This window comes from Furipterus horrens, unplaced genomic scaffold, assembly GCF_987537825.1.
Source record: "Furipterus horrens unplaced genomic scaffold, mFurHor1.1.pri manual_scaffold_1, whole genome shotgun sequence".
Classification (NCBI taxonomy): Eukaryota; Metazoa; Chordata; class Mammalia; order Chiroptera; family Furipteridae; genus Furipterus; species Furipterus horrens.
Window position 1 is genome coordinate 66646801 of NW_028327171.1, and position 23889 is coordinate 66670689.

The 23889-nt window shown below is 34.0% G+C and overlaps 1 protein-coding gene across 1 annotated transcript in view; it reads left to right on the top strand.

The window, feature by feature from the left end:
* ROBO2 (roundabout guidance receptor 2) overlaps window positions 1-23889 on the top strand; it is a 604209-nt gene that overhangs the window by 526267 nt on the left and 54053 nt on the right. Inside the window, exons 18-22 of the mRNA XM_090275911.1 lie at window positions 4169-4351; window positions 14491-14533; window positions 15995-16122; window positions 21490-21771; window positions 22208-22333. Coding sequence (XP_090132037.1) covers window positions 4169-4351; window positions 14491-14533; window positions 15995-16122; window positions 21490-21771; window positions 22208-22333 — 762 coding nt within the window. The remainder of the gene's footprint in view (window positions 1-4168; window positions 4352-14490; window positions 14534-15994; window positions 16123-21489; window positions 21772-22207; window positions 22334-23889) is intronic.

Genomic DNA, 23889 nt, shown 5'->3' on the forward strand with positions numbered 1-23889 from the left:
ATGATGCACAGAGCACCTACTGCCAATTTCTGGAAATTGTTTCTTATTACACAGTATTTATTGTGTCTGAAGAGATTGAACATTCAGTTATAATGGTAATTTTTTTAATTCTCCAATTTTTTTCTTCTTATATATAATGAAAACATTAAAAAGAAAAAGTCATAGTATTAACTTTCTTCTAAATTGCCTACCCTTTCTTAATTAGTCATGCAGACTGAATTAATTTCTTAACCTGAGGGAAACCTACAATCTTGCCCTTCTGAGATTTTTAAAAATAAATTGGAATAAGAAAGAAATACAGGCACACCCAAAAGGATTTAACTGACATATATATTCCATTTATAGTATTTAGAAATAAGTCATTAATTTTTAACTTAAAAACTATATATGAAATGTATAAAAATGCAGTTTTCTATGAGAGCTCCTAGATAACTAAATGAAACTTGTTTTTTTTTTAATGTCTCTCTAGCATCTATATGAAATACCTTGAACATAGCTTTTTAAATTAAAAGATAAGAAAGTTTGCCAAATATCTATATTTTCCTTTTATATTTTATTTTTCTATAATTTTAGTTATAAATAATTCTGAAGCATGGGAAAGTTTTGTTGTTGTTTATAGAGACTGCTTATTTTCCTCAAAATATTTTGGGGATTTATTATACCAAGAGGCAAGTTAATAATTGCAAGACCACCATTTTACCAAGTTCATGTCGTGACAGTTAAGAAATGAACAATTGTATAGTAACTTAAAATAATAAAGTTAATTTAGATTATTTTAAATCAAATGGAAAGCTTTGCTTAACTTCTGCATTATTTTAAAAAAGATTGTCTTCAAATGAATAATACGTAACTTTTAATTTATAGTTTAGTGAATCTTGCAATGGCTTTCAAATCTTCCCAGGAAATAAAAATAATCTACTAAATGGTATTCCTATCTCCTATTCAGGTAGTTAGAATACAATACGCAAGTTGTAATACTAAAAAATAGAATATTGTATCACTGGAAATGGACACATATACACAGCAAGCAAAATTCAACCTGGGAAAGGGTATTTGTCCCCCAGAGATTTATTTCTTTTTGATTATTTTTGTTGTACTGAAGAAGGCCTTAATTGTTTCCTTTATTAGCCCTGCATATCCACCTTAATGTCTTGTCTGATTGCGTTATCTACACAACTGTTATTCCTTGGTTTAAAAGTTAAATAATGGTGTCTAATCTTTTCTGATTCAATTTATGTTTTCCCTATTGTCTATTCAGTACTGGAAACAGCACTTGAAGTGACTCAAGCTCTACCTCATTTTCCCTTTGCTTTAATTAAATCATGTATTGGCATTTGATGTAATTTATAGCTGATAAATTTAGATTTGTCTTATGCCAGAGCATGTCCTGTTTCATCTATTCTTTCTCAGCTTAGTTTTCATTCCAGAAAGTTCCATTAAGATACTATTAATTAAAATATTGTGTAGACATAATAAACAGCTTTACACAGGCTTAAAATTAAATTGCTCTTTTGTCTGTAGCTTCCACTGGTAAGACAATTTTTCCATCAAAGTGTCCATAGTTTTATACTGTTGCCCTTGCAGACACACGAATACTAGCAAATGCACTTCCATATATAAACATCAAACAGTATGCCATATGTAAAATTTATATTGACTTAAAAATTTTTAATAATTTGAACTAAAGGACCCATGGACATAGACAACAGGGTGGGGATTGATGGTGGAAGCAGGAAATGAGGGGAGAAGAGGAACAGAGAGCAGTAGGCGGGGTGGGGGAAACCGGGATAACTAATAGAACAATAATAAAAAGAGAACAAAAATAAAAATATGCAAGTATAAAATTATTTTTAGTAATTTGCTTAATAATATAGCTATTATTTTTTAATCATGTGGGCATTTCACACTTACCTTACATAATTGGTAATAATATGTGGAATAGCTACAAACTTTCACTATAATAGGTACACTTGAATTTGATGTATCTAATTAATTTTTAGCGAAACAAATTAGTTTTGTTCTTCATTACTGTCCAATGGGAGGAAGACATTATATTTCATTATATTTTTGTGTCTGCAAGAACAATGGAGCATTACAGGTCACACACAACAATCTTATCTATGCTCTAATTAGTCCAACTGACAACATTGTTTCAAAAAATAGCATCAGAAATAGTAATACACCTAGTGTAACATAAATATTGAACTATATTAAATATGGTATTTTATGGACCTTTTACACAATTGAAGGAGAAATTTTATTTTCTCTTTGTTTTATAAGGTGTTTATTTTCTGTTTAGTAACTAGTAGTAGCTTAGAAAATAATCAGAAATTCCTCATATTGAAAATATGAGCTCATTTTAAACACATTTGACTATGCTTATATGTAAAATAATCAAGGGCAGATAGATTGAAAAAAATGAACCAGGTTTACTACAAAAGTGAATCAGGATTTTAAATCTGAAATTAAAGTCAAAAGCACTTCAGAAATGAAGTAAAATATGTGTAAGACTGCTAGCAGCTGTAACAAACAAGTCTGTATTCTGACTGGCTTAACAAAAGACAAGATTCTTTCTTTTTTTATAGCCCAGTCTAAAATGGGTTAGCAGAATAGAAGATGGGGTGTATACTCTATACAGTTACTCTGGAATCTTCAGTCTTTCCAATCAATGGCTTTATCATCTCTGAAGGGGTCAGTGTCCTCCAAGTATTGTCAAGCAGTGTATGGGTCAAGTCTGAAGGTAGTATGCATCACTTGTGCCCCTGCTCCATTGGCCAATATTCAGTCACTTCATTGATCTCAAATATAAGGGGTTCTGGGAAATGTAGGCTAATTTTCTGCTCTGGAAGAAAAGAGAAACTGCAGTAAACTAAGTCTTGTGGTTTGCAGGACTCTCACATCTAGAGAATTTATAATTTACATACCTGAAGTTACCTGAGTGGCCCTTAAAAGAACCCTTAACCTTAAATGGGCCATAATTTTGAGTCACAAACTACTGTGTTCCTAGTAACCTCTATATGAATCATCTCAAATAACCCTCTGAAATAGATAGCACTTTTGCCAGCTAACAAAAACTGGTACTCAAAAAGATGAAGTACCCTGTATAAGCGTACTGCTTTTACTTAGCTAATAAGTTGGAGAGATGGTATTCAAACACAGAACTTTAGAGTCCACACTCATTCTAATCTATTTCAGTGCCATGAAAACTAAAACAATAAAAATTATACATTCCTTTGATAAGATCTGCTGAAATTCGGATTATAATTTATTTTTAAATAGTCTTTGATTAGTCACTAATGAGGTATAATATCGACATTTGAAATAACTTTGCTTTTCAGTGATATGACTCCATGAGTTCTAAATTCAGTGATGTTATGATTCCATCAGGTCTAAATTATCAAAAACATCACTACTTTTAGAATAATTTTAGTCTAAGTTTAAATGTATATTTTAATTATGTAGATCTTAGAATTAAATTTAAAGTTGTCTTTTGAATTTGACTTTCAAGTTAATTTTCAAATTAATTTTAAATACTTTAAGGTATTATACAAGTTTTATCTCTTTATGGCATTTTAATTTTAGATACTAATCTTTATTTACAGATGTTTACATAATTGTCATTGTTTTATACAGTAGTTTTAATACATTCCCCAAAATTAAAGGGTTTTATCAAAATAAGTTCCATATTAAGGATCGTATTAAGTTACATATTTTTGAATCATAAACATTTGACTTTGGACAGTGCTGTAAGGGAAAGACAATTTGCAAATACCCTGTGCTGAATATTGCTTTGCTTTTTTGTTGTTGTTAATTTTAATAAGAATATACTAAAACACGTTTTTCCTAACCAAAGAAAAGTTGTTATTTCAACCCTCAGCAATTGTTTTAGCCTCATTTATAAGGCGGTATATCCAGAAGCAGTTCTGAATCTATTCATAAGAGTAAACCGAAACATGCAGGAGCAATGTTCTTAATCACTTTCCGAACTCATAATTTGATTCTTTTTTCTGTAATTTATAAAATGTACTTATCAATAATTGTGACAGGTTCAAGATACAACCAATGTTGCTTGCTTTCAAAGAAATTTTCTAATTTTCTGTGCCTTTTCGAGAACCATGTGTATTTCTGTATGTATTAACGTTTACTAAAACTATCATTTCTTCCATAGGCGGACGTAATGAAGTTGTCATTACGGAAAACAATAACAGCATAACTGAGCAAATCACTGATGTTGTGAAGCAACCAGCCTTTATAGCTGGTATTGGTGGTGCCTGCTGGGTAATTTTGATGGGTTTTAGCATCTGGTTGTATTGGCGAAGAAAGAAGAGAAAGGGACTCAGTAATTACGCTGGTAAGAGACTATTTCCAGCTAAGAAAACTTCTTATCTTTAGGAATGCTTTGAAATGAAAGAAAAGGAATGGAATGGAATAACAGGAGAGTGAATGAATGAATCTTTTTTACCTGTTTTAAACATCTGTTCTGTAAAATGCAATTATAAATGACATGCTTTAATGCATTGCTCTTCACCACATCACATTATGACCGAAAGATAATCTTTTTGCTTGAATCTCCAATGAAGCATAACAAGAGTGCACGCTGATAAATGCTAAACCATTTTTATCCACTAGTTCTTCTAAACAGAATCACACACACACATACTTTAACATGCTATGAAGCCATTGTTTGAGACATGTATTTGGCAAGAGCATTACTAAAATGTGCAGGAAAAATTTGAAGTATAGCATTAAGTATTTTAAGATGCAGATTACAACAGGAAATGTTGCAGATGGAAGATAAAAAAAAGCAAAAATTCTCAGCAGAATTAGGGAGATTGATGATGCATGAATTACGGATTTACTAGTCACTTAAACAGTTATCTATTTCATTGTGACCGATCAGCATTTTAGAAGGAAGAAAAAAAAAAAAAGAAGGCCTTAGATGTTCTACTTGTTTTCAAAAGATGTTTTGCTTTAGAATCCAAAACAGAATTTCAAGGATGTCAAAAATTATGGCCTTTCAAATATTTCCAAGGCTGAGAGATAGAGAGAGTGAGCAAGAGAGGGGGAATGGTCAAGACACTGATTGAAAAAAAGAACTAAACACTGAAGCTTGTTCAGTAACAATTTTAATTGCAATTCATTTTAAGTGTTTTACCTAATAGCAATAAAAACATTGCCTCATAATATGTTACAATATCTAGAGTTTATAACTGATCAATTTTAATTTAACATCCTCCTATAAATACTTTATAATTTTAAGATATTTATTCAATCTTCTATAATGTTGGTAAGTTGTATAAATATCTTAATTGACTTTAACAAAGGATTCATTGCTTATTAAGTTTATAAGCTGCTATAGTTCATAAGCTTGGCATCTGTTGAGAATGTGTAAATAGTGCAAAATGGAAAAAGATAGCACCCACTTGGTTATCTGCTTTATTATTTGACAGCACTTAAATATGAATATATAATCATAACATTGTGGCTCATGTCCATATCTTATGAAAAAAAAGTTTATTAATTACCAGGTAGAATAAATTCTCAGGACTAGAGAAAGTATATAGTATATCTATTGGAAGGGGTTTCCGTGCCTTGTGACCTGGTGTCTTTCTGTCATTCTCATTTTTATTGGTTGTGATGTGCTTTTCCTTATGCTTTGTCATCCAAGCGCTATATCGCCACACCAGTGAGGGATTCTTCCCAGAAAGGGATGTGGGGCAGTAACTGTTGAGTGTCAGAGTCTTGAACCTTGATGATACTTTAATGTACCTTCTTGATTTGCAGCGCAGTCCTGCACCTTCATTTTGTGATGGTACTAAAACCGATGTGTTTAATCACTCACCGTGTTACATTTTATCTCTGTGACACCTTCATATAAATCTTATGCAACATAAAGAAGAACAAATTTAATTCAAGGATTATTTTGTGTTTATCCTTTTGCCTGACCTGAGGAAAAAAGAAATAAAATATTGACTATACTAGTCACTTCAGTGCAGAGTTCTAAGATATCCACATATGCAATAATGCATCTTCACTCTCCATACTTTTTCAGTCACTCACACCTTATAAATGACATAGCTTTCATAATTAGTAGGTTTGTACTTTCAGTAAAATGATGTCAGACGTTTTCCCCTTTTTATCACAACCGTTTTTTGGGGTTTTTTTTGTTTTTTTTGTTTTTTTTTTTTTGCAAAACCTACGTATTTAATTAGAAAATTGCTGTTGGTCTTTGAGCTTGACAAGAATAGTACATTTTCTATTATCATCTCTCATAGTGATTAATATCCATCTGCTTGTAGAAGAACTGCTAACTCGGAAGGTGTATGCCCTTCAAATATTTTGGAATAAGGCCAAGCCAGAGAGCAGCCTTTCAAAACCTTTATACTTAATTGATAGATAGCTGACTCTCAGACTAGATTCACCTTCAACTAGTAATTTGCCTCCAGCAACTGCTGTTCCTTTCTTGTAGGTGAGAATAAAATAAAAATTGAAACCAGGGGTGCCTAGCATATCATATCTGACTTGGTGATATTTTCTACACATTTCCCTCCAGAAATATTCTACCCTCCACCTGTTCAAATTTTCCTGTTCTTGTCCTTATACAATGTGGAGAATATGGGGATTTTAAACAGGAGTGATTAATGGAATATATGTTTTTCATTGGTTTAAATATCTGATATTTTATGCATGAACTAACGATCAATTTTCAAACCATGGAGATTTCACACAGGGTTACTTTTCTCTGAAGCATGCCATAAAAATTATATTGAATAACTTATGTTTGTACTGGTTCTGTTTATATTTTGATTTTCATAAAAATGTCTCGGGGAATTATAAATGTCACAAGTAAGAAAATGTGATTTTACTTGCAAGGTGAAAAACCTAACATTTCTACTTTCCACTACATTGTAATGGTTATACAGTCTCCAAACTTGATTGTTGATTCACCATAACAATTTTTTTTCCAACTAAACAACAAAAAAAATCTACTTTGGGATAATTACTTAATTTATAATATAAAATACTTCATTTATTTCAAACCTCAAGTGTTGGATTATACAGTACTTACATATCTGATGCATTACATATATTAAGAAACGTGTACTTTAATAAAGCTAGACTTATCCTAAGTGGAATTGTAAAGCAGATAAAATTTCATTTCAGCACTGCCCTTTTCCTAGTCCATTCCAAGTCTCTCCTTAATCACTACAGGTAGAACAGAGAAGATTTTAACTAGTAGGGAGATACAAAAATAGCCTTCAGTTTGGAAATTCTAACCCTTTCAAAAGTCTCCCACTCATCCTATGTAGGCAAAAACTTACTCATTGACTTTTATTGTGGCTAGTCTTTGACTCATTATCATGTGAAAAATATATTTGAATGCTTGGAAGGAAGTGGGGAAAAGCTTGGCACTCAGTATTGATATTTTTCTTATATGTCAGAGACTGAACATAGTTATCATAGAACTTGAGTGGATTACATTTTAGATTGTAAAAACAGATATAAAGAATCAAATGCAAACTTATACATTTAAATATCCTGCGAGGAGAATTTGGCCAAACATGTTTTGCTTCATTGTTTTAAAAGTATATTTTATTGATTATGTTTTTACAGTAGTTCCAATGTTTTTCCCCTCTGCTCCCCTCTGCCCAGTACCCTACTTCCCTCCAGCAATCCTACCCCACTTAGTTCATGTCCATGGGTCATGCATATAAGTTCTTTGACTTCACCCTTTCCTATATTATTCTTAATATCCCCCTATTTTGTACCATCGATTATGCTTCTTCGTCCCTGCACCATTTCCCCATTTCTCCTCTTCCCCACTCCCAGCTGATAACCCTCCAAATGATCCCCATACCTATGATTCTGTTTCTATTCTGGTTTGCTTAGTTGGATTTTGTTTTTATTTTTTAGATTCAGTTGTTGATAGTTGTGAGTTTTTTGTCATTTTAGTGTTCATAGTTTTGATCTTCTTTTAATTAAGTCCCTTTGACATTTCATATAATAATGGCTTGGTGATGATGAACTCCTTTAGCTTTACTTTGTCTGGGAAGCACTTCATCTGCCCTTCCATTCCAAATGATAGCTTTGCTGGATAGAGTAGTCTTGGTTGTAGGTTGCTTTTCATCACATTGAATACTGCTTGCCAGTCCCTTCCTGCCTTCAAAGTGTCCTCTGAGAGATCAGCTGATAGTCCTATAGGCACCCCCCTGTAGGCAACTCTCTGCCTCTCTCTTGATGCTCCCAGGACTGTCTTTATCTTTCACCTTTGGCATCTCAATCATGAGGCATTCTGGTGTGATCCTCTCTGGGTCTAGCTCACCTGGGACCCTGTGTGCTTCCCGGACCTGTATGTCCATCTCCTTCACAAAATTTGAGAAGTTTTCCTCATTTTTTTCAATTCTTGTTTCCTCATTCTGCACTTGTTGACTGTTTTTTTCTTCCTTGTGGTCGAAATCATGGATTTGAACCCCGGTTTCCTTCCCTTCACCATTGGTTTTTTTGTGGATTTTCTTTTGTTTCACTTAGCATAGCCTTCACTTCTTCACTTATGCGTTTGCCATACTCAAGCATATCTGTCCAGCCTGTGAGCATCTTTATCACCAGTGTTTTGAATTCTGCATCTGTTAGGTTGTCTATCTCCTCATATGTTAGGTTGGCTATCTCCTCGTCGCTTAGTTTTCCCACTGGAACCTTGATCCATTTTCCCTTCTGGGCCACACTTCTCTTTCTCCTCATTCTGACAGGCTCCTGTGTTTGCTTGCCTCCACATCCCAGGTAGAACTGTCATTCCTGTTATGTTGTAAGGGGCGGACCCTTAGGGATTTGTCAGTACAGGGCAACTTATTTCACCACATTGTGGCACTGTATGTGGGTGAGGGGCCCGAGAGGGAACAATGCAGTCTGCCCAGCACTTGCCCCTTTTCCAGGTACCTCCCCCACTTCTGCACTGGAGTGGTGCTCTTTTTAGCTGCTGCTCTGGCCATCATTCCTAGAGTGGGTCTGTGGGCGTTCTAGGACTGTGGGGGCCCTTTAAACAAGAGGACTCTGCTGAGACCAGCATTTTCTCCCTCCACTCAACCCCCACTGGTCTGCACAGTCAGAAGCAGTGAGGCTTGATTTTTCTCCGGTGCTGGGACCGTGAGCTTCGATGTCCGGTGAGGAGCTGGGAATGGTCCCCAGGTGTCCCTCCTGAATTTTTAAAACGTCTGACTGCGCTTTCCGCCAGCCTGCCGCTGCTGCTGCCGCTGCTGCCACTGCTGCTGCTGCCACCACCACACCATGTCCTCTCTGCCCTGGTTCTGCCCCTCCTACCTGTCTGGATGAGTATTTCTTCTTTATATCTTTGTTTGCTGGACTTCCATGCAGTTTGATTTTCTGGAACTTCTAGTTGTTTCTAGTTTTGAGGTAGTTGTATTCCTTCTTAGTCGTGGAGGGAGACACAGTGTGTCTGTCTATGACTCCTTCTTGGCTGGAATGCCACGTTTTGCTTCTTTACATAGGAAATTAGATATTTCCCCAGGAAAACATGATGCACTAACATTCTATTCATTTTCTCCCTTTTATGCATCATTTAAAATCTTTAGAATCAGACATGCACCGCAGGTTTGCACATGACACAAAGAAGAGCGGGTAGATTTAAAAGATATCCTCAGATCTCCTAGTCTATATGAAATTATTTTATATTTTTCTAGAGCAACATGCAGTGCTATTTACTTTAATCTTAATTGAACACTAACAGCCTCCTTGTCACTGCATGTAACATTCCTGCCTGCTAGAATAATTTACCACCTAAGTTGTAGGGTGAAATAAAATTGTGAAGATATTTTTGGCAAAAAATACAGAATATATTAGGTAATTTTTGAATCTAAAATAAATATTTGATCATATGTATAACAATGTTTGTAAATAGAAAAATGAACAAAAATTATAATAATGGTCATGTATTGTAGCTTTCATGAAGATTCTATATAGTTATGTATAACATATATAAAACATGCATATTTATATATTTTATTTATCCATATTATAATCCATGTGGCTACATGGCTCTTTTCAAATTGTATTGTTCACTTTTGTATTCACAATTTCAAAGCATCAACTTTTTAATTAAAGCAAATATATGTTTATTTTTAAAAGGGTAATTTTATTTTATGACTGTTACTTCGGAAGATAACAGATTTTATAAAATTCAATAAATATAAACCATGTGATGAATGAGCAAATTATGAAACATTAAATAATTCAAGCACAGCTTTTAAAGCTGTTGCTGAAATATAAATTACTTGACAAAACTATCCAAGGACAGCTGAAAGATTTGATGGAATTTTTATAGTCTGATTATCTGGGCTGAGTTAATGCTTATTAAAAGAGGATTAATATACATTTATATTTGAGACATAGCTTATCAGGAAAGGGAATGAAGCTTGGCTGGCAACATTAAAGTTTCCATTTGGAGTAGGAAAATGTGGCCTAATAGAGATAGGCATTCTGAAAGCATCCTTACCTCGAAATGTCAATTTACTACATAGTTATGTTTTCCTTCCCCCTCACTCTCCTAGCAGGCATGAGATTAGGATTAATCCCATCAGGTAATAGTACAGGTACTTTGTGTGTGATGTAAACTTGCAAAATCTTTTACCATATATCCTTTATAAATATTGCAATAAATTCAAAATATTTAATGCATTTCTAAAAAAAGGTTAAGTTTGTGTTTGTAGAAGTTTTTAGAAATCTTAGAGTTATTTAGTGAGTTTTAGTGAAAAACTTCTATAGATGGTTTCTGAAAGTTCTCAGTTTTAGAGGCTAGCAGAAACTACTGATGAAGATTCACACTGATCTCAAATTATCTCTTAAGTGCACAATTAGTGGCAAGTACCAAAATCATGACCACAACAAGATTGTCCAATCACCCTTACTCTCCTCTCCTGCTTTGCTTTTAACTTCAAGATGGTTCAGCATGCCTTTGACATGACAGCTACCTCAAAACAGCTTTTGATTTGCTGAGGCAATTATTTTTATGTTTCTCTTTCTTTGCACAAAAAAAAAAAAATGCTGATCAAAACACTAAATATGACTTCTATTTTAGGAGTTCTAATTGTTCATTCTTATTTCTAATCTGTTTTTAGTCTCATGGTCTATGAGAATTTATTTCTTTTCATTTGTTATTCAAAATCAAACAAACCTAAAAGTTTTGAAGCATGGGGTAAAAAAAGGAATCTTTTCTTTAAAAGGACACTTAAGAAATTTTATTAAGATAAGGATCTTTTTTACTCTGGTAGAAATATACAAAATAGAAGATTCTTATGTCTATAGGTCATTTTGAGTTAGTCATGTATTTAACACAATATTCTGTATATTTTTACCTTTGTATAGTTGATATGCAGAGTTGTATGTTATGAAGAATTTACCATTAGTTAGTATGTACAAGTCAAGTGTAGCTCAATTTCTGTGCCTCTTCAATTGTCTTTTCTCTAATGTATTGATTGCTCTGGCAGTAACACTTTGGGTGGGGAAAAAAGAGTATCTAAATTAGGGGGAAATACTTAGCCTCTCCCTACATATATCCTAACAGCACATTTTAAGGTGTAGGCCATCAGTGCCTTCTTATTTGCATATTCACAATGGTATTCACAACATTATCTTAACTCTTTTATGGACCCTGACACAGACTGGTCACTGTGGCCCCTGTACTGGTATGCGTAATTTGTTCCTGTCAAATGCCTAATGGCTATTGATGATTTATGAGTTTTAGCCTTGTATCTCTTGTATGCATCCTCCTCAATAAAAGGCACAAGGGATGAAGGTTTAGGGGCTGGTCTGCACTAGAGAGGCAGTCACCTTCTTTCTCCTAGACATAACAAAGTGTCCCGGGTAAAAAGTTTCTTCCGCCATGGTCACGAAGCCTCTGCTGGACAGAGCAACTTCCAACTGAGCCTAGGATGTGTGTGGCACCTCCGCCATAAAAGCTGCTGCCTCTTTTCTTTTTTTCTTTTTTTTGAAGATAGCACTATGTTTTTTTTTACAATTGTATGTATGTATGTATGTATGTATGTATGTATGTATGTCAGAGAAGGAAAACTCTGATTCCAAAAAACCTCCGCTGCCTTGCGGCATACCTCTTCAGGGGAAGGGCTAAGGGAGTAAACCCCGACAGAAAATCCGGAGCCGGAGTCCCTAAGGCGGTTTGACGTTGTAGTCAACACCGGCAACTCCTGCGGCGCACCTGAAGCCAAGCTGTATTGACTCCGTCTTTCCCTTGGATCCTTCAGCTGCGAAGAGAGGGGGGGTCTGCTGCATGGGCAACAGCAGATCCTCCATATCACCCTGCCCAGGCTCTGTAGCTTCAGCTTCACTGGAGAGGACACTCCAGCGTCATCGCAAGATGTCGATTCAACACGGGAGGAGACATATACCGTGTCACTCCCGAGTTGGACTGCATAGCCATTCTCGGCGGTGCAGATAGACTCTTGAGAAGCTACACCATCGTCTCTCGAGATGGACGGCTGCCGACGATCTTAACTCTTTTAGCAGAGTAAATCACTGGATCCTCCATTAAAAGTCATAGAACTAGGGAGTCACATCAGATGGAAAACTAATTAGCTGTACCATTTTCACATTTTGTTGTGTTTGATTTCCCTAATCAGGCCTTTATTTAATGCCTCCCATGCTTATTTTTTCATTAATTATTTCAGATTAATTCTTTCTTTTATATTAAATGTATTTATTAAAGGAACCCATTGTGAGATGGACATGCTGCTGCTTCCTAATTCCCACCACTAAAGTGAGCCATAAGAAAGAATAGTGATCAGTATTCCTTGATTTTTTCCAAGGAGCTATATCTATAGCCCATCCTGGACAGATGCAAAAGTTGTGACAAAGATTGTTTTATAATGCATTCGAGATGTTACCTCAAAAATAAATAAGGCTGCATAATAAGAGTACCAGAGGATGTTTCTGAAACTGTCTTATGAAGTAGTGTCTCATGAAGGTTCTGATAGACCCTTGGAAATATGATCCTGTCACCTTATGATGTCATGAGAGAGATGTCATTAGATAACCTTAGCAATAGGCCTGGGGAAATGTTTTTGGAAATTTACTAAAGTAATAAAGTGATCGTTTTGGTAAAGGAAACTTGAGGAAAAGATGAATTATGGAAGAGATTATTCAAATTAAAACTATTTACTATATGTATATTTTAAATAACAGGTCCTCAGTTTACTTAAAATATGAATCAATTCATACATTTTTATTTTTATCTTTACTCACAAGGTTAAAAAAATAGTAAAAAGTCAATATCTTAAAAAATAGGATATGTTAGGTTCTCATATCTGAAATTGTATTTTTCCCTTTTATTCCTATTCATTGGTTTAGCTGATCCATACTAATTTTGGTCATAATTGCAGTTTTGCATTGTTTTTGCATAATTTTCCAGTTAAGTCATTTGATCCAAAGGAAATGAAATTATTTGTAGACTTTATCCCACTAATCATGAATATTCACATTTCTCTGCAAAAATATTAAATAATGTTGACTGTAACTGGCTGCCTAGACCCTCTCTGTACAGTGCACCATAATACATTTCTCGCATCTGATATATTTTGAGTTTCAAATATATTTGGCTGCAAAGATGTTAGACAAGTGATGGTGGATCTGAACTGATATTTATATTATTTGGCTAATCATTAAAGCCCACTTTCATGCTATTAATTTTATGAAATAGAATCCAGTGACTGGAGGGAGTGGCTTCCCCAGCTGTGGCTCTACTGGATGCTGGTTGGGGTTGCTAATACATTCTACAGTTTTGTAAAGAACTTGAGTTTTGTAATCATTACATACAATTGGAATATACTCAATATCAAGTATTTGAGAATTTTATTGTTGAGAGGGTTGGAGGATGCAACAAAGAACCAAACACATCATTTTCTATTCAAACAGTCCATGGCTATTGCAATTATAGCTGTTCAACTCACAGTGCTTATCAGTGCCCTGAAAAGGTTCTGAGATGCAGAGGAATATGTCATCAGTCAGTACCTATTTCACTTGTACCATTGGAAGGATGATATTACCTGTTTGAACTATCTTGTTTCAATTTATATTATTTGCATTTTGCATATTCCTTCTAATTAGGACACCTACATATTAAGATTAAAAGTCATGATTTCATAATTCCCTATTATTACTTGTCAATTTTCCAGTACCACTATGTACATCAATTGTAATGTTTGACATCCAAATACAAATTGTCTCTTTGACTTAACCACATATTTAACTTAAAGAATTTTAAAATATCTTATTAAATTTGGAGCAAATGATGCCTTTGCTGTGGACAAAATCATTCTCTTTTACTCCCTGTACAATGATGTTAATTATATTTTGTTAAAATTCCGAGAGGCCTCAGCTCTAAACTAAGGGCCCATATGTAGTTTTTATTAATCATAATTAATATTGACTACTTGTGTGTGTATGTCTTTCTCCTTTTTTTTACAGTTACATTTCAAAGAGGAGATGGAGGACTAATGAGCAATGGAAGGTATGATAAGAAGGTTTATTATTATTATTATTATTATTATTATTTGTAATCAGGACCAGGAAACTCTGTAGTAAGAGGCTTTATTGTAATAAATGGTCACTTATAAGTCTGAGAATTCTAGGAGGAATTAAATGGCTTACCACATGTTTAATGATCTATCTCTTGTGCACTTTAGAGGAATCAAGTCCAGATGTTTCATATCTCCCACATGCCCCTGAAGAAATTAGTAGTAAATATCACAAGGAACATGTTCATTTGTTAGCCGATGTTTATTGCATTAATTAGACATTAGCAAATGAAGTTGCTGTTGTTTAAGACTCCTTATTGGCTCTCACTAAATTGCTGTGAGTGAACTATTACACATAATCGATCACAAAGTAAATGATTCATGGATGATGAATAGGCTGTAGATTGATAGGACTGGATTCCACAACTTTGAATACTCAATTGAAATTGATAAAAGCTGATAACATACCCATATATCCTTCTCTATTTTCCCTTTGCCAATATGGAGATTGTAATTAGGCTCTGGTAATAACTTCCAATCTCCCAGTTTAATCAATATTTTAGCAAAAAGAGATTAGGTCTAATGAGAACTAGTGGATGTAGCAAGAAAGAAAGAAAGCAGTTGGATTTTCTTATTGCAGTTTCCATAGAAACTTATGTTTCTCTTAGGGATTGTACCAGAAACTGTCTATCCAAAAAAAAAAAAAAAGTACAATGATTCTAGATGTTGCTATTTCTTTGTAAATAATTTAATAATCTATAAAGGAATTAGAATCCTCATTTTTAATATTAAAGATGTGAATTCTTTATTAACTATGACGTGAAGAAAGTTTTCATAGACTCTATGCACATGCTGGAAGAGATCCCAGTGGATCATTTATTACCTTAGAAAAAATTGTAATGTACCCCTAATATTTTGCAATTTAGAGAACCTGGAAATGTGCTATTGATGGAATAGTATAAATACTGTTCATTAATTTCCCTCAAGTTCTTTGCTTTAAATCAAGTAAGAGGGCTCATAATAGAGGTTACAGCATCCAGGGGTCAGATAAATATGGGGGTTGTAGGAATCAAGAATGCAATAGCCCAAAGTCCTGGAAATGGCTGATACTGAGCAGTCACTCTGAGCAATTGCTCCCTTGAGGTACCAATTTATCATCAAAACTTGTTTCAAAATCCTGCTATGATACCAATTCCTACCAGATTCAGGGTAGATGACTGAATTCATTTGGATGCCAGCAAAATCCCAGGCATCACTCTTCTGCTTCCACTGACAAGGTTAATCTATAGATAGCCTACCGAACTGCTAAAGTTCTTTAATTCTAGAGAGCATACACATTTTAATGTGAAGTGAATTAAAATCCTAAATTCTTAAATTCACTTCAGTGCATGAGACAGGTGTCCAAGTCTCTCACTGAGCTCCATGGGTTGATTTCCTTTTAATTTCTATTTTAGCCGTCCAGGTCTTCTGAATGCTGGGGATCCCAATTATCCATGGCTTGCTGATTCATGGCCAGCCACGAGCTTGCCAGTAAACAATAGCAATAGTGGCCCAAATGAGATTGGGAATTTTGGACGTGGAGGTAAGTTATGTTTTTCAAAATTTTTTATTTGTTATTTGTTTTCTTGGCTTTCCTAGATTTTTAAACAAAGTTTTACTAAAAAGTATTTTTCATAATTAAAATTAGGGAAGCACATGTCCTAACAGCACCGCACTTTTATTGAATATATATTATAAAACTACTGTCCTATATTATCTTGAGTAAAACTAAGCTTTTAAGGAAGTCATTACTAGCCAAGAAAATAAATATTCATAATACATTTTGTTTTTAAGACTGTTAATACAATATTACTAAAATCAGGAATTGTGCTGCTAAATAGAGCTTATAATGTTGGTCCAGTCATTTCACTTCTCTGACTCATTCAACATATATTTATTGAGCATGTCCTATGTACCTGACAGACAGAAAAAAATATCAATATAAAAAGAGATAGTCTTTATCCTCATATAATACATCATATAATGAGTATACACTTATATTTAACACATTGAGAAAGAACTTTTCTGTAGTTCTACAGTTGTTAACTGGTACCTCAACTAAAAGGCAAGAAGGTGCTAAGTAGGTGACATGCCATAGTGTCCAAAATTTGGAGCCAGGGTCCTCTTCATAGATCTTTATGAGAAGACAGAATTGGACCTACTATAAATAATTGCAACCCCCGCCCTCCATCTTTCCATCCAGTCAAGAGGAGAATGATGGGTTTAGAGAAAGATGTGACCAGAAAAGTCTCTGGTCCCTGTGTTTTGTTTGGCCCATATATATGAGTTTTCCATTGGCAGCAGATTGTTCAGACAGTAAATGGACCTGAGCTGTCTTGTCAATACCTCACATAAAAAAGCTGCCTAGTGGAAATAGGACAGTTTTATGCATGGAGTGTTACTTAAATTGATTATCTGAAGAAGAGTTAGGAATTATTCAAAAGCGTGATAAGAAAAATATTGATCTATTTGGAAAATGAATAAATTTTCTAATGACGAATATAAAGTGCAAGATAGCAGAGGGGTAAATCACTCAGAGAGACGGATAATAGAGTGCCTTCTGAGCCACATGAAGACTTTAAAATTTCTGCAGTGTGATCAGAAGCCATTCAGAGATTTTTAAGAGGAAAATGGTAGGATCCAAGAATTGCCTTAAGTCATGCAGCCTATTTCTGGGTGGAGAATGGAGTTACAGTGAAAAATTGGGATGATTAATTAGGAAAGTAGTGCTGTAATCCAAGAAAGTTTGGAGGAATCCACTAGAGGATTTCTATACTTCTAGGAGAAATTACTTCAGGAGACCCAAGACTATTCTGAGTGTATTATAAGTCTCATTGACAGATTTCACATGTATGATTATATAAAGATATTAGAAGAATAATCATGGATACTGGCCTTTACTCTTTAGGAATGGAATAACAGTACTGTTTGAATATAATTTTAAAATTTTAGGAATAGTAGAGTCACTAAATATCGTATAAGTATGTATTCTGTCAATACCAAATATAAGAAGGTAAACTCTCTTCCATTCTTTAAATAACATGCAGAAAAATAACCATTCCTACCCCCTTAGGCATGTAGTAAGGGTCAAGTGAATGACTATATGCCTCATACATGGGTTGAGCACAAAACTTGACATATAGTCAGTGGTCAATATACATCATTGAAGTAAATGAGAGAATAGAAAGTAAGTTGTAAGACTTCCCAGCCTAAGTATAACTCGTTTAGGATTCTCTTAGCCCAAAGCCTCTGAAAGTGGCTGCCTTGCCCACGTGACCAAACTCTAAGCCCTGCCATAAGTGGGTTCTGTACTGAGTATCTCCTCACCAAAAAAGTAGAATGCACTCCCTTGACTGACCCATTCTATGTCAAAAATATTCTATTCCCAGAGTTTTTTATTTTTTAGTCAGCGAAGGAATAGCTGCCTTTCACTTGTTGTGTTTATATTGGAATAACACACAATTCTATTTTTATATCAAGGAATAAGTACCTAACAAGGGAGGAGACAAATTATTTTTCAATTTCTAGCAGGCTACATTAACATCTAAAATTTCTCTGTCTAATTTAACCTAAGGGTTCATTTGTGGATTTTCACGGTTTTTCTATTTCCACCTCATTTTCATGACATGACATAGTTCACAGATGAACATCAAGGCCAAGACAAAGTTGTTTTTCAGCGTTTATTTATTTTCACTGTGATAGGCCTTTTAAACATTTACTATATATCAGAAATAGTGTTAGGGATTTTTGTACTTTTTTTATTTCCCTAGCACACTAAAGGTTTGACATAGATAATCATATTTCAATTTTAAAGGTCAAGGAATGAAGGTTTTCAAGATGATTAATTTGAGATCTGGGTATAGAATACAGGTCTTCTAAATTCTAAAGCCAAGGTTCTTTTATCTGCACTGCTCTGCAGTTCTAAAGGCCGAGTTCACACATGTTTCTAGTATAATGGTATTTACTAAGAAGAATAGTCATGTATACTAACATTTTCCCTTTAACAATGTAACAACAACACATGTTTCAATGTAATGTAGGTTGTTTTTGGAATGATAACGTTTCTAATTGTTGCAAAAGTTTGTGTTTTGGCAGTATAAACTATAAACAATTTGTTTAACTATTCAGTGAGTTCTCACTTTCTGCAAAATACTAGTGAGGAAATATGGGAATGCAGACCTGAATCTTTCATGTTTCTGTCTTCAAGTAACGTATACAGTGAAGCAGACATGCATTTATACAAGTCCAAAAAGAAATAAATGCATGCTTCACCAAGATATTAAAAACCTGCAGAATGATTCATGAGTGATTTCAGCTGGATGGAAGTGTTTCTGTAATTCACAGGTTTCAAACTCAAATGGTTAACAAGTGCCAGTCAGCCAATCTAAAGCACTGAGGATGCGCCTGTGTGAACTGTGGGAAGTGGAAAGTGCGAAGTCCTGCCAAACATGGTGGAACCTGTGTAGTCCAGGCTGTCGGGAGGAAGAGTGGTGTAGATTTCAAAGATCCGATGTTACAGAATGCTCCCGCACACTCAGACGTTTATTCATAAGCTTGCAATATTTTAATGTTGGGATATAATTCGTTTTATTTTTTGAAAATACAAGAATGATCAAGTAATATTTGAAGTAAATACGCAGCCCAAAAATCAATAGAGAAGCACTTAGACTTGAAGGCTGATAATTTTCTCCGGCAGAGAAAGATTCTATTTTAGAGACATAGCTTTAGTTGTTGCCACATAACATTAGATAGGATTAGATTTTTGGATTTTCCCCCCCATTTATAAACATTTGAACACACAACTACTTCAAAAGTGGCTCGCATTTTAAATCTAAAAGCTTTGGAGAACCTCAAGTTCAAGGTGATGGAAAGTTGGGTCCCATGCTAGTTAATATTCATTAGTGAAAGACATTGTAGAAGTACTTCCCCAGAGTGAAAAATTTATTTCCACAATTTTTAGTACATTATTAAATATTAAAAGTTTTGAGAATAAAAAAAAGGTGACACTTGAAAATGAAACATGCTGTTTTATCATCAAATTTATAGGTAAAAGCAAGAAAGTAGTTGTGAAATTCTGAAATTAAAAAATGATTTTATTTGCTTATACAACTTGGTGAAATATTATGAATTTTAATATGTTTAACAATCTCATATTAAAATATTTACCTCAATAAAGGACTTATCCACTTAATGGTAAAACAAGTTGAAATTCCAGACTTCAAAATCTTCAGAAAGACTTAAATTATGCATTGTACAAAATACATTTTAAATGTCCTGTTCCTGTTGTAAAAAAAAACAAATTTTAGCTTTTGTAGAATGCAAAAACAAAATAAATAGTTTTGAAAGGATTGTTATGTCAAGTACTATTGGCTATCATTGAATCTAAAAGTTTTAGGATACTTTGACTAAGTTCTTACTTAAACTTCTTCTTTGCAATGAAGTTTTGGTACTAAGATAATTTTGCTTATTACTTAATATTACAGTACTATACCTAGTTGAAAATGTTCTATATTAAAGAAATCAAATTGGTTGGTGACCTCAAATCCTATAAAATGTGGCTTTTATAATATAGATTTTTAAGAAACATTGAAATTATATTCACTTTTAACTCTACGTGATTAAAATAGTGTTATTTAGTAATTTTTTTTTTTTTTTTAGATTTCAGTATCTTTCTTCTGAAAAAGGAAAATAAGAGCTCAGGGGAGAGGTGGCAGTTCTGAATTATAAAGCACCATATGGCAATAATTCAGCATACTAAAATAAAAAATGATAAGTGAACTGGTGGATAATCAGTGTTGTTCCTAAAGTTTAATTTTACTCTTGGTGTATTACAACTTAAAACTACAATATTCCCTCTCTATACCACGGTTCACTTATTGCGGCCTCACTGTATCACGAGATTTTTAAAAATATTATATTTAATTATTTATCACAGATGTTTCACTATATCGCAGGATTTTGCGGTACTGTATATGTATGTTGTTAAAGTTACGTAGGTTTGAGTGTAGGGTATGTTTAAGAACATAAGTAGTGTTTATAAAAGTGTGGAAAAGGTTAATAAGGGAGTGGGAAAGGTTAATAAGGGAGTGGGAACAGTTTGTAAAGCCTTAAAATATATATATATATAAATACTAAAATAAATGTAAGGTTCCTACTTCGCTGATTTTCACCTATCACGGGGGGGTCTAGAACGTAATGCCTGTAAAAAGTGAGGGAGTACTGTATAATTTTCACTTCTAAGAGTTGGTAGCATAAATGAAACTGACTATTCAAATTGCTCTTTATATAGTTAAATCTCACTGAATTGTGAAAATGACTTATTCATGAAAAATTTTATTTGTTACCCAAGAAAAACACAATTTATGACCTCAAGTCTCACTCTATTTCCGGGGCTGTGAAATCAAAGCAGATAAACAGCAAGTTGAAACTTTAGAAAAATATACCTCAAAGTTCAATAGTATAAATTTGGAATTTTTTTGCATCCATTCAGCAGTTGTATTTTACATCTTCGGGATAAAGTGGAAAAAGATATTTTCATTCATAATTTTTATTCATGTTTAGCATTGCTTCTGAAGACAGGAAACAATTTTATTAGCTATAAAATACAATGAACAATAGAAAACATATCTCAGTAGTGGAATATCCCAAATTCTTCATTCAGAGTTGAAGAAAATAGGGGCAGGGCCGTGGTAAGCATTGAGACGTGAAGGACGCATGGCAGGCCTGCCTGTCACCGAGGCTGATAGCTTGGCGAAGGTTGTACATCATCTACCCTTCATTGGCTCATGAAACCCATCCTAGCTGAAATGCAAACGTGCGGGATGACACATATATTTTTCATCTTCAATGCTGATAGTTTTGGGCTTCCTGTGCATCAATAAATTGTTTCATTTTCCTATGTTCATTGCAGATGTGCTGCCACCGGTTCCAGGCCAAGGGGATAAAACAGCGACGATGCTCTCAGACGGAGCCATTTATAGCAGCATTGACTTCACGACCAAAACCACTTACAACAGTTCCAGCCAAATAACACAGGCCACCCCATATGCCACGACACAGATCTTGCATTCCAACAGCATACATGAATTGGCTGTCGATCTGCCTGACACACAATGGAAAAGCTCAATTCAGCAAAAAACAGACCTGATGGGATTTGGTTATTCTCTACCTGATCAGAACAAAGGTAACAATGGTGAGTCAGGTTCTTATTTCCTGAGGATTTATTTTCATATCTTTTGTGCATGATATAGAAATTAGTATTTGTTGTTCAGCTAAGTGACTCATTACCAGGTTCACTATCTAAACTAAAACCATATGTCAGCATGTATTCAGTATCTTGCACAATCCCTGCCGCCGCCACCACTCCACTGCCACCACCACCACCACCACCACCACCACCACCACTGTTGCTGCTACCTAACACCAACACTGATCAGTTTCATTCTTTTAGCTCTTTTTCAATAGAGTGATCAGTAATCCATCTTGACATCCTTTAGGCAGGATAGACAAAACATTCCTCCACTGTCCTCCAACATCTGCTTCTGAGTTGCTAATTGCATGTTCTGCATGGGCTTGTGCTATGAACTAATCACATAATACCACTATGACCTCTGCCCTTTAACCTTTAGCCTTACTTTACATCCCTGACTACCGATTGGCTGAGGGATTGTCTAATAGAATGCCACACAACCAGTCACAGGATTTCAGCACCACCAGCTCTCACAACAGCTCAGAGAGGAGTGGCAGTCTCTCAGGTTGGTCTCATCACAGTAAGGAGAAATATTTGTTTGTCACCAGCATATGACCTGTGTTCCTAACAACCATGAGGAAATACTGAATCACAACTCGCTATCAGTCATTTATCTTTCAAATGACAGTTACAGTTTATCCTAATGAAATCATGTTTGTATGTGGGTATAAAAATCACTGTCTCCCTTTATGTACTAAGTATACGAAGATATATTTACTAAAAAATAGTGCCATTTTAATTAATACTGTTCATTAAAGAGCAGATGAATTTGATCTACCTTGAACCATACTTAAGTGTCATACGCGAAAGTCATTACGCGATATTGACACTAAAAAATGACTTCAACTACAATGCAAATGATTTTGGAGAATTTTCATACTAGGATTTCAGTGACGCCTTCATATTTTTGGACAATCTTTACAAAATATCATGTAATAATATGGATTATCTATTAAATAATATTATTTCAAGGTGCTGATACCATACTGGACACAAATGTTTATATTAGACATTATCTTCACATTTAATTCCTCTTAAAATTAGTCTTTTATATTGATAACTTTTTGTGCTATAAATTTTTATGTATATCTGAGATATAACAGCCAACCTACTGTAGGGATTCTGTAGCACATGAGGAAAACACATTTTACTGGACTGAAATATATACCTTTCATAAAGGATCCTCACCTCTAAAATGTGAAGTTTGTAGTAGACACACTCTAACTTCCAACCATAACATATACATTGTATGACTGATGACTTTATCTGCACATTTCTAGTTAATTCCATGACATCATTTGCTTAATTTTTCATGTTAATGATATCCCATTTGTTTTTTATAAAGTTTTTTTTTTTTTTTAACTACAGGTTCTTAGCAAATGATTACAAATGTATTATATACTATAAAGAGTTAATTATTTTACATAATTAGGGTAACATTTACTAAATGACTTTTTCTCAAGAGATAGAACCCTTTCAATCTGAAAATGTTAATGTTCTTTTTTCTTTCTAAAATGGGCTATTTGCTCTTCTTACCTATTGGTAGAATTGGATACATTATAGAATCCAGAAAATTTTAAACATCTGTTATGAATTTAAAGTAGCTTAATAAAATAGATGACTTTTTAAAGTAACCTTATATGTCATTTATACTGTCATTTATTTATAATGAGCCTCACAATTGCCCTGAATAATTAAAGTGATTTATCTTAGGCTTATTTCATTCAAGATATGTAGAGTCTCAAGCAATATACATATAAAAATATCTGCATACTGTAAGCCATGGAATACATAAGAACTTCTGTGAAACCTTCATAAAATATTCTGTATATATATATATGTATTACCACCAAGTTTTAGAAGTTACCTTGTAATTGTAAGCAAAACGTGATTCACAATAGTACTTACTTCTTTTTGAATTCATTAATCTCCTGAGTGACATTTATATATATCTATGCATTATATTAACTACTTCATCTACATTTGAATACAAAATCACTTAAATCAGTGATAGAAAGCATTCTTTAGGAGGTGGAACTGAATTGATTATTCCCTTTTTTG